The 12,790-nt window shown below is 33.3% G+C and overlaps 1 protein-coding gene across 12 annotated transcripts in view; it reads left to right on the forward strand.

The window, feature by feature from the left end:
• Positions 1-12,790, forward strand: part of VPS13B (vacuolar protein sorting 13 homolog B) — a 781,052-nt gene that overhangs the window by 360,197 nt on the left and 408,065 nt on the right. For 11 of the 12 annotated variants that reach the window (XR_011493286.1, XM_044743909.2, XM_044743903.2 and 8 more), the window contains 2 exons: positions 2,382-2,509; positions 12,491-12,725. Coding sequence is in view for 10 of the 12 variants with exons in the window: in XM_044743909.2 (XP_044599844.2) it covers positions 2,382-2,509; positions 12,491-12,725 (363 nt within the window). In the remaining 2 variants the exon portion in view is untranslated. Of the gene's footprint in view, positions 1-2,381; positions 2,510-12,490; positions 12,726-12,790 lie in introns of those variants that run through there. The other variant, XR_011493288.1, reaches the window with a different exon arrangement.

The following is a 12,790-nucleotide window of genomic DNA, read 5'->3' on the forward strand; positions in this document are numbered from 1 at the left end:
CCAGCTAGAGAAGGATGATCTGTGTATGACTCCACTCACATGAGGAATTTAAAATTATGGACTAAGAACAGTTTAGTGGATGCCAGGGGAAAGGTGGGGTGGGGGGTGGGCACAAAGGGTGAAGTGGTGCACCTACAACACGAATGACAAACATTAATGTACACCTGAAATTTCACAAGATTGTAACCTATCATTAACTCATTAAAAAAAATGTCAAATAATATGCTGTTAAGGAATGGTTTTAAGAAGGTACACATATGCCTGCCTTTCTTTTTTAAAAGATAGTGATTGATTGATTCGACTAATATTTACTTATCAATACTATATTATTTCAAGGTGCTACATAAAATAAAAAGACAAAGTAAACCTGAATTGTCCTTTCAGTGAAATGAGTACTATCCTGGTGTCAGCACTATACTGAATAAAGTGCATAAACATATAAATTTATTGTTAGAAGTCTTATGTTTAAAGGAAAAATTGCTATAGGAATTTTTTTTGTTGTTACTCTCCTATTAGAAGTTATCCTCCCTATTGACCAAGGACTAAACTGGACCTGTTTTTACGATAGCACCTCTATAAGCTTTTACACAGCAGATGTTAAAAACCTGAAATAGAAAGGACTTAATTCTGAGAAGCACTTACTATGAGAACTGAATTTTATTATTGTAGCTGAACAGATGTTTTTTGGTTCTTGGATATCATGAAGTAACCCTGTTATTGTGAGAATCTTGAACTTCAAGAACATAAGCCATTCGATATCAAATGTCAGTATTTGGTACCATTGGTTCATGCATACTGTAGAAGTTATCATTTAACCAATGACATTATTACTCAAATCTTCAAAATAAGAACAGAGGTTTTTGACATACTGTCATTGAGTAATTGTTACCAGGTTCCAGTTCAACCATAAGAAGGTGAAGGAATGGTCTGATATAAATCATTGATTGATATGTACAGACAAAAAAATATAGTCATTTAATTCTGTGTCTTGGGGTCTCTAGCTTTAGGCTTTTTCAGTCAACTCTGTCTAATTGGTGTTATGTTAATAAATATGTACATAAAGGTTATTTCTTATTGGAAGAGTAAGATTAGTAGGAGGTAGAACCCAGAATGTATCTTCAAGGTCCACCATTAACCACTCCCACTTACTGCTGTACCATATCACTATGGTCTGCTGTTACTTTTGGAGAGACAAATATTCAAATGTTTAATATTATACCATGAAGAATTAAATATGTTATACAGAATTATGTCAAAATTCTGTGAGATTAGAGAGGAAGGACCAAGTCTAATTTAGGGAAATCAGTGACCATTTCTCAGAGGAAATGGCATTTAAGGTAGAACAAAAACAATAGGTTGATTGTGGTAGAAGAGGAGGGTAATTGTGTTTCAGATCTAGTAACCTTCAAGTTTGTTTCTATACATTATAATCAGTTAATTTGTATGATCACTATTCCTTGTATTTGAAGTACTTTCATGAATTGTTTTTGTGTACATCAAAACATTTGAAGTGAATAGTATTCTTGACTTTAGATAGAAGTATTATAAACTTCTGTTACTTGGATTGAATTGCTTTTCCCAGATCATATGGCAAGTGGCACAGCTAGAGTATTAATTCAAGTTGACTTCTGGTACTGTGCTTTTTCCATGGCACAGAAATGAAGGAATAAGGTGATATCAAGTTGGCTGGTGCATGCCTAAGAAATGATTGTTGGTTTCACTAAATTGGAACTAAGAACTGTGGCAGGATTTTACATTATAAAATTAATTTTCTAGTTTGTTTTAAATTAGCAAAATTTTTAATAACATACAGTAGAGAATGGAATTTAAAATTTGATTTTTTTAATGTATAACTTTTTCTTTTATGTAATGACATATTTCTTTTGGGTACCATCAAAATCAGTTTTTAAAATTGAGACATTGTTTACATCAGCTTTTGTTATCAGGAAAATTCACATATGAGAAAACCCATTTCCTATCAATTTTGGATGAATCAAGTGCTTTGTAGATGAATTTCCTTTTTTTCAAGTAAAATTTTTATTGTGGTATTAACTTTATACTGAGAAATGGACTGATTGTTAGGTTACAACATAATGAATTTTCACAAAGTGAACATGGAGAACATTACTTTTGCTCCACAAATCCACTTCCCAATCACTTATCCCTGACAAGAGTAACCAATGCTCTCCTGACTTTTAACAGATTAGTTTTGCTTATCAGTAATTGTGTAAGATAAAACAATGTAATATGATATTTTATAATCTCATATAAAAGTTTTAATTTTAAGTGAGGAAAGAAATAGTCTTGAAAATATTTTCTGTATATATTTGTGAAACTCTAAGGTACATTTCTGTTAAATAACTAGTTCTTCTCGTACTTAGAATCCAGACCATTGTCGGTTCCTGTTAAAGCCATGCTGAATATATCTGAAGGAGGTAGAAGTCCTGAAGAAAGAATGAAAGAATTTATTGGAGTAATATGGAATGCGGTAAAGAGTCTCACACTGCAGGTAAAAGTTAAAAATATCATGGTTTTAATTTCTATCATCCTTTCTAATTTTCTCACTAGTAACATGCATGTATACTATCTCATTTCCATAATTTAGATGAAAACTGTTGGTGCACTTTGTATATTATTAACAAAATTATATGAAACATATGCTATTCCTGATATAGTTATAAAAATACACAAATTTTGAGATGTTCCTTGAATTAAAAAAATTAATTCTACTTTTTGTTTCTTTTAAGCATTATTTAAAAGATTTTAAATGTTCACCATATAAATCACATTTTTCTCTCACTGCTGAGATAAAAACTTAGTTGGAATTAAAAGGATTATCTACTTACTTATTTTCCATACCTAATCACAAATTAAATATGAAAATTATTTTATTGTTATTAAATTTTCTTCACACTTATTTTCACTTTAAAGTACACATAATTTAATCTTATTGAATTACCCTCCTCCCCGATCATATTTTACCTGATGAAAATACACAAGTAAATGCTTATCTAATTTCATAGGATTTAGGTAAAAGTAACTCAGCAATTTTTAAGTTTTAAGTTTTTGTGTAGAATTTTTCCTCTTTGAAATATGATATAAAAGACTGATATTAGAGGCATCTTTATAGAATTTTGTCTGTACCGGACAGTAATATCTCAGTACTGGAGCCTTTCACTTCTGTTTAAGTTGTAGAAAATTGTGAAGGAAAGTTGCTCCCACTTTAAGAACAAGAGCAAGGTAGATGATGTACAAATTATGCTAGGATACTTTATCGACAGGAACTGCAAGATAATACATATGTACTGTTTTTACCTGCTATATTGGTGATAATTTGTTACACAACATAGAAAATTAATACAGACAGATATAGACATCTTATGCATGGCTATAATATAGTGTGATCAGTATAATGAACACTTACCTGTCAAAAACAGTTTTTAGGGGTCAGCTCCATGGCCTCGTGCTTAAGTTTGGTGTGCTCTTCTTTGGCACCTTGGGTCTGGTTCCCAGGCATGGACCTATACTGCTTGTCGCCGGCCACGCTGAAGCAGTGACCCACATACAAAGTAGAGGAAGACTGGCACAGATGTTAGCTCAGGGTGAATCTTTGTCAAGCAAAAAGAGGAAGATTGGCAACAGATGTTAGCTCAGGGCAAATCTTCCTCAGTAAAAAAAAAAACAAAACAAAGACAGTTTTTAGAAATATATCTACAAACATCTCTAGTTGCTTAGTATCAGTCAGTGAATGTGATTAATTGACTAATACATGCTGTCTAATACAAGAGTCAGTAACCTGGATTTTGGCAATCCTTTACAGCCTGTCTTTTCTGAGCAGGCAGCTTATAAGAAAATTAAGAGTGGGAGACAGAGAGCATGTCTTGTCATTCTTTTGTTGTTGTTTTAGCTCTTAGTTGGCAGGAAATATGACTTTTTCACAGATACCAGCTGTGTCTCACCAATCTCAGTCAGGATGAGGCCTTTTACTATTAACATTACCCTATTGTTGCTTGTGTTGACTCACCTATCCTCCTCCCGTAGCGTTTCCTTTTATGCTGTGGGGGCATCGGATAGGACAGATGAGACAACATGAATGCAGGAACATTTAGTGCCTTTACATTGTCTGTGATTGTAGAAGCAGAAAATACACAGTACTTTTAAGTTGTTGCTAAACACTTATGTTCAGTGTTAGTCTCTTTAATCTATATAAAACTCTGTCTCCTTATGATGGTTTTCCTTGTGTATCACTCAGTCCTCCTCTAAACACTTACCCATGCCCTCCTTCGTGGTAGAGCTAGCTAGATTATGTGTGTTTTTGCTCCTGATGACTATTTATATTTATTCACTTCATTGCTTGTAGCTTTTCTTATGATAAAATTTTTAATCTCAGGGGAGACCCATTATTGATGGGAATGAGAATGGTACATGGGTAATTCTCAGTTGTATTCTCTTTCTCAATTTCATTAAACTCAGTCTGTATTCTTGGTTTATTCTAATGTGTGGTCACAAGAACATAAATTTGAGAAGTTTTCTTTCTTATTTCTTGTGTTTCTACATAATTCCTTACTGACCTATGCACTCTTCTCATTTTACTGATTTAATGCATTCTGTTTCTGCCATTGAAGTCACCAATAAAAGAAATGATGAATACTACCCATCAGCTTATTGTGTATTATTTTAGTAATCATCTAGAAAGAGGTAATTTGTGGTGTATTTAGTATCAATAACGTAAATACTAAAGTGATTAGTAAGTAGTTAGGATGAGTAACTACTTAAGAGCACGTGTTTCTACTCTAATGATTGCATAAATAATAATGAATTTATCTGATTATAGTACAATCTGAAGTTCTGAATTATGGCTTGACACAAATAATGTTTATGGAAAAAGGGATAATGCAAATATTATCAGATCTCTCTCTAGCATATTACCTTATATATCGTGCTTTTCTTTAGCACCTTGCCTTAAGCCAGCTGTATTCAGGAGTTTGTGGTATTTTGGTTTCACTAAATTGGAACTAAGAACTTTGGCAGGAGGGTATATTTTTCTTTGTGTCTTTTCTGAGACTTATTTATTCTAAAATAGATCTTAATGGACAGTATCTCCCGTGAATTTTGATGTCTAACCTCTTAACACAAAATTTGCCCTTTTTTGACAAAGCTAACTTATTTACAGCTTTGTCTTCTAAGCAACAGAATTCCTTTCTTCTTTTGCGCTATTTTCCTTCTCTATTCTAGTGAAAATGCTTTGATACCAAAATAAGCTTATGTAGCATTCATTCATTTCATATATATGAAATATATATAAAAGTTCTACTCTAGTGGAACTATAGCAGATCTCTTGGAGCTTATGTGTCTTTTTAAAATTAATTGCCTTGTACTTTCCTCAGGGATAGTCCTGGAGTTGATGAATAATGTAGACTATCATTTAAGGGATTGCTCCAAAGCCCCACTGCCCTTTAATATATCCTCCTTGGCTTTCTGAAATTCCTTATATCCTTTCTGACAAATATCACATTTCTAAAAACATCCTGTTAAAATATACATGTTTACTGAATAATCATAAGCATGTTAACCTTTTAATACCCTAGTGTAAGCTTGTTTATTTTTTAAAACTGCTAGTTATGTAGTAATGCATTACAGAATGCTGTTTTCCCCTCCATTTATTATTCTTTTATCCATTCTCACATTCAGCACTTAGTTTTATTTATATATCATGCTAGGTACTAAGAAGACAAAAGAAACATAATAGTTCTTTTGATCTAGCAGGAAAAAGGCAAACAGCCATTCTGTGAAGCATCTTGTGGGGAACGTCTCTTAGAGACATCTTTTAGAAAACTCTTAAGATCCAAAAGAGAAATGGGGATATCAAGGTAAATGCCATTTACTTGAAGGATTTCCAGGGTATGCACTGCCTGGTTCATGATGAATTTAGGTACTATCCTTGATTACTATTTATTGATTTGTACAAGAACTAGATGACATCATAGCATTATTTAGAATATAATACAAGAACTAGATGACATCATAGCATTATTTAGAATATAATAGCTATCAAGAATATTTAGCTGTTTGAAGTTTACTTTGGTCCTAAATGTTACTTCATGATGATATTAATAGTTATATTAAAAGTAACGTCATTCTCTTTTATCCATTTCACAAAACAAATGGACTAATTTAGTGTAATTACCTTTTATTGATATCATTTTGAATAGTTGTGTAACGAGATGAGAAAATAGTATTAGGTTATGTGAGTATTTGACAGGTCTAGGAAAATCTTTCAATTTAAGATTCCAAGTGACATAAGACATTTTATGAATGGGTCGTTCAAAAAGTATCTTAAGTGGCCAGCCCCTTGGCGTAGCAGTTAAGTTCGTGTGCTCCGCTTTGGTGGCCTGGGGTTTGTGGGTTCAGATCCTGGGCGCGGACCTACACACCACTTATCAAGCCATGCTGTGGCAGGCATCCTACATATAAAGTAGAAGAAGATAGGCACGGATGTTAGCTCAGGACCACCCTTTCTCAGTGAAGAGAGGAGGACTGATGGTGGATGTTAGCTCAGGGCTAATCTTCTTTAAAAAAAAAAAAATATTAAGTTGAAAGAGCAGTGAGCAAAGGGAATACCATTTCTCAAGTGGTTAGTAGAAGAGAAAGTGTCCTGGAAGGAAACTGTAATGGAGTTATCCAAAATATAGGAGGAAAGGCCAGAGAGTTCATGGAAGCCAAGATGTATAGAATTTCAAGGAGCCAATGGTCAGCAGTATCAAAACTGCATGTTAACTATGGACTTTACTTCACTAATCTGCTATGTGAAATGGTTAGATTAAATAATGTTTGAGGCTATTTCCAATTCTGGCATTCTTATGTGATTCTTTTGGTTCTTTTGCTTGTTTTATAATGATGCAGTACCTTCATTAGCTTTATTACCAACAGTGAACTTAATCTTATATGACATTATGGATTAATTATAAGTAGAGATACTGATGTTCCTAATTTGTTTCTTCTTTCTTCTTTTATTTTTTTAAAAATGTTTTTGGTGAGCAAGATTGGCCCTGAGCTAACGTCTGTTGCCAATCTTCCTCTATTTTGTATGTGGGACACTGCCACAACATGGCTTGATGAGCGGTGTGTGGGTCTGTGCCCAGGATCTGAACCCACAAACCCTTGGCCGCTGAAGTGGAGTGCACGAACTTAACCACTACACCACTGGGCCAGCCCCTCTTTTTTTATTTTTAGTTGTGGTAAAATACTCATAAAGTTTACCATCTTAACCATTTTTAAGTGTACAGTCTAGTCTGATGTTCCTCATTTGACTAAGCATATTGAGTATAAATTAATACATGATTACACTAGTACTAAATGATTCATCTTTGTATAGCTTATTTTGAATATTATCTAGGCACCTTGCTTGCCTCACCTTTAGTCCCAATCCTGTGTTATACATGCTATATATTTAAACATTTCCAGATGTTAATGTATTCTGAAAAAGTTTCAAGATAAAACTACGTTCTGAATAAATGATTAAAATCTAGGCCCTAAAATTGAGTTTTTTAAAAACTAGTTTCCATTTTCCAAGATGTTTTATGAACCAAAATGTAAAACAGAAAACCCTGAAGTTGCCGTCAGATGAAACAGAACATCATAACTTAAAGCCATCAAAGGATTATTCTTTTAGTGGAAGTTTGAGCAGGTAAATGTGTTTAGAATCAGAGTTTCCGGAAAGTTGATTTTGGAGCCAAAGTTGGTATTTGCTAAGTCCATTTTCTTTTTCACTTATGATAGAAAGACTACCATTGCATAAGGACATAGTATTTGCTATAACCTGTTTTCAATAGAAAAAGGAACTTCCACACTTCTTTGTAATGGATTATTTTATAGTACTATATGTAGTCTTGAACAGTTTTTTTTAATATGAACTTGGTGTGGGGGCCTTTTCACAATAGATTAGCATAATCTCCATTATTCTTTGCAGCTTTTCTCTTATCAACAAAGATCCTGTCTATTAAACTTCAAAAAGCTACGTTTTTATTTCAGAAGCACGTACTTGGCCATGGCATGCAGTTGACAAAATAGGAATACTCTGGCCTGGAATTCACTAGTAAAGGAGAGTGTTACCCTGGTTTTGGCCAAACTCAGTTTTCTTGTCTTTTACATTCAAGATCATGTTGCTGTCCAGTGGCATTTCCTGGGTGTTTGTTATAGTTTCTCTCTCTCTCTCTTTTTTTTTTTTGATGAGGAAGATGGGCTCTGAGCTAACATCTGTTGCTAACCTTCCTCTTTTTCTTTTTTCTCCCCAAAGCCCCAGTACATTGTTGTAGATCCTAGTTGTAGGTCATTCTGGTTCTTCTATGTGGGATGCTGCCTAAGCATGGCTTGATGAGCCGTGTGTAGGTCTGTACCCAGGATCTGAACCAGCAAACCCTGGGCCACTGAAGCCGAGTGTGCAAACTTAACCAATACGCCACGGGGCCGGCCCCTGTTGTAGTTTCTGAAGTCTTCTGAAGAACAGACATTTCAGGCTACACAGAGCACCTGTCAATCACCTTAATTGTAAATGTAATTATTTGCATTTAATGCTTAAAATTTTGCACACAGGACCATGTTTTTATTTATAGACATTGAGAAAGTGACAGCAATATCATGGTAGTTTTTAGAAGGAGGAAGTCTGGAATACAAATCTAGGAATTTTTTCGTGTCTTCCCTTGACAAGTTTTTATGGGGAAAGCGTGGAGATTTATAACACTTACTCTGGAAAAGAAGAGAACCAAGGTTTACTTCTGAGGTTTTTAACTAATGCCCTAAATTGAGTATCTTTAGATTTCTACTACATATGAAGATAGCTAAACTGTTTTCATAATATATTTCATAATGTATTGAGAATTTGTAGCATAGGAAAACTGTGATTTGGGACATATTTTATAGTGCAATTAATATACTGCTTGTTTTGGTGGGCTCTGTATACACAGGTCATTAAACCATAAGCAGTAGCATTTTTCAATAAAAGGACTGTGAATATCTTTTATAAATCCATGAGGGCTAATGTTTGGATCTGGCATATAATAGATAGTCAGTGTATGTTTACTGACTTTATTTATTTAGCAAACATTTAGGCGGCAGTTAATGTGTTACATCTTAATGTCAAAGCCAGTTTTCCCCCATTTACAGATCAGGAAACTGAACTCATGGAGAGATTAAGTAACTTGTCAGAGGTTCCACAGCTGGAATTGAACCCATCTAGCTGACAAGTCAATTTCATTAATTACCCTCCTAGTTTGTCTCCGTGGAATGAAATGCTGAACAACACGCATTAAACAATTATTTTTATTAACATCATTTATTTAATAATTGTTTATTTAGTACCTACTACATGCCAGGTACTGTACTATGTCCTAAGACTGTAGAGTGAACAAAATAGGCAAAGTGTCTGGCATTATAGACCTTATGTTCTAGTGAAAATTCTGTAAGGCTATTAGTATTTCAAAACCCTTTTGTTTCACGTTTTTTAAGCACTAAGATTATGTCTTTTGTCTCTGTATTCCTGACTTTCAGCTCAGTTCATGGTAGACATTAAAGAATGCATGAAGAAAAGAAAAATGAATGAAAATGCAACCTGCAGTGTTTCCTCATTTTAAAATTTTATTTGAAACTGTTTCCTGAAGAATAAAATACATTGATACAGAGAACATTTCATTCTGTAGAAATTTTGCAAAATAGTGTAATTATCATTAAAGTTTCAAGTTTTAAAAAAAGGAAAACATGTTATTTGGGAATAGGAAATAGCAACCTTATTTAAAAGGGCAGAAAATGTGGTACAACATTTTAAAGCATTTTTTTATGAAGTGTTCTATATGATAGACAGTGGGCTAGTTAAAATGCTTATATTAATGTATAAAAGAAACCTATCTTAGTCTCTTCTTTTTAACTGAGTTGTGATTACAGGTAGAGAGCCCCCGAATTAGAAAAATCCCAGTTTACCAAACCTTACATATGGGGCACGGAGGGAACACAACGGCACATAGCTTTTCAAATGGCACTTGAAACTTCAGAAAAAAAAAATGCGTGACAATCTTTTCATTTATTAAAATAAGAACACCAAATAATTTCTACTTTATTGGTTTATCCTTAGTATATCTCACTTAGATATGTAACCCTTGACCTAATAGGAATCAAAATAGAGGTGGTTCTACTTCAAGAATTTGTAATAATCCCTTCACTTTAACACATGAATGTGTTCAATATTGGCAAAAGAACATGTTGCTACCAAAACTGAAATTAGATCCTTGAAACAGAAAGGATGTTGCCATGGAAAAATGAAGTAACACTCAGTGCAGCTGTGATGCATTAATGAATAGGATATTTTTTTAAAAGATCATTTGTGTTTGGTGTGGCTCAGAGGGTCCCAACCAGATGGTTTCCATGAACATGATCTGACCCCCGATTGGAGGACTTCTTACTGGCAGATTACTTCATTTTCTTTCCCTTGGATTGTCAGATCCGTGCATTAATGCAAAATTTACTGCTGCAGATTTATATTCACTTACATAAATCACTCAACATTTTACATTAAAACCACAATTTTAGACATACAGTTTAACAGTCATTTTAAAAGTGTAAAACGATTTATATGATAGCTTTATATATAATAGGTGTAACATTATAATAAGTTTGAGCAATTTGGATTATGTATATGTTTTTGTTCTTATCATTAAAGGAATCCTCTCAGCATATATCATATTTTAGAAAGTTTATTTTTTAGACTTGTTATATATCTCAGGCTAATACAGTGTGGATTCGGTATACATTGCTCAGGTCGTTTAAACTTGATGAAGTTATTTCAGAATTAGTGGAATTTTGGAATATATTATCAAATTTTCACGCAATTTAAATTTCCTTCTCAATTGTGGCATATTAAACTAATTACCTCACATTGTTGAAAGCATTTTTCAACATAGGATCAATACCTACATGAAATGTTAAATATGACTCTTCATAGTTTGACCTTAAAACCATGATCTCAAGGTACCACTTTAACTTGTGCACTTGAACATCACTAATGAATTATGTTAAATATTTGAAAACATAATTGTAATACACCTAAGACAATAGACACTTCTATTTCAGAATTTTAAAATGTTGTGACCTTAGATCAATGAATTTTTTAGCGTATACGTGCTTAAATTATCTAAGCTGCGAGATAAAATTGTAGAACTAAAAAGTAAGTTCATACTCTATGAACCAGTGTATTTATTTTTGCAGAATTTTACTTAGATTATTTTCACTGAATTCAGAAGTTTGTCTATGCACAGACATGTTGAAGCAAAGATGAATAAAGTTGCTTATTTATACGGCTGGCAAATTATTTATTGTTTCAAGGAATTCCAGACCTGTTACGTATTAAGGTCTCACTAAGGAATATAGTTTGCTAGAATATCCAAGCATTTATCAGGCAAACAAATTTTAGTTTTTATTACACTTTCAGATAATACGTTTGTATGCCAAATATTTCTTATTTTTTTAAAAATAATTCAAGTGTGGTAGGCTGTTTGGGCACTTTACTAGCCAGGTATAGACTGTTACCTTGTAAAAGCCAACGAAGACTAATAGACTTTAACCTACATTGGTTTTGAACTAAGAACTCTTAATGGATTCAATTTTTGATTTGGTCTTGGGTAGTCTTATTTTAACTCTGTAAGGGCCTGGCAACCTAAGTTATTACACTGGGGATAGGGAAGCATAAAACTTTCGCATGAAACCACAATTTAGGTAATAATTTGAAGCATGATAAAAGCAAGGAATAACACTGATTTTTGTCTTCTGAATTACCTTCGTTACCATACATCTGTTTAAATACAGCGAACCTTGTATATATGTATATATATTCACACATACACATACACATTTAAATCTTAATATACATGTATATAAAAAAGAGAAAGTAGGTAATATAAACATGTTCTCCTTTACTGTTTGTCTAGAGATATAACCTGAACATGTTAAACATTTTTTTCTTCTGTTTTAGTCTATAAGGTGAAAAAGGAAGATCCAAATTCGTGTGGAAATAGCTGTTTATGGGGTTTTTTGTTTTGCTTTTTTTTTTTTTTTTTAAGGAAAGGCAATAAAATGCTAGTCAGTTCTAAGGCCTTAGCTGGTGTTAACAAAATCTAATGAACTGCGAAAGGAGGAGGATTTTCTCACCTTTTTTTGCCAGCACATTTTCTAACTCAATCCTATTTCTTGGAAAGAACTATGGAAAGGCAGATATGTTTTCTTCTCAAGTCACTGTGCTCTTTTGATCAAATTCATAGCAAGAAACAACACCTTTTAAAGTATTTGTTGTGTTCTTTGGTAAAAGTAACTCGTAGAGACATAAGTATGGGACATTTTCTTTTTTGGCTTGCCTGTTTGTTCTCGAAAAGATATTAAGTGTTTGAGGGTATGTTTACTCTCAAATGAAGTCTGATCGAAATATTTTAATTCTGCTTTTCTTTTCTAGCTTGAAGTACAATCTTGTTGTGTGTTCATTCCAAACAATAGCCTGCCTTCCCCGAGTACAATTGTATCTGGTGACATTCCTGGAACAGTGAGAAGCTGGTACCACGGACAAACCAGCATGCCAGGAACACTTGTCCTCTGTTTGCCTCAAATAAAGATTATTAGTGCTGGCCACAAGTATATGGAACCCCTGCAGGAGATTCCTTTTGTCATCCCACGACCCATTCTTGAAGAAGGTACATTTAAAAAAATTCTTCCTGTGGTTATTATATTTTGTATTGATAGTTTTACTATTAATAAT

Source organism: Equus asinus, chromosome 12 (assembly GCF_041296235.1).
Source record: "Equus asinus isolate D_3611 breed Donkey chromosome 12, EquAss-T2T_v2, whole genome shotgun sequence".
NCBI classification, from domain to species: domain Eukaryota; kingdom Metazoa; phylum Chordata; class Mammalia; order Perissodactyla; family Equidae; genus Equus; species Equus asinus.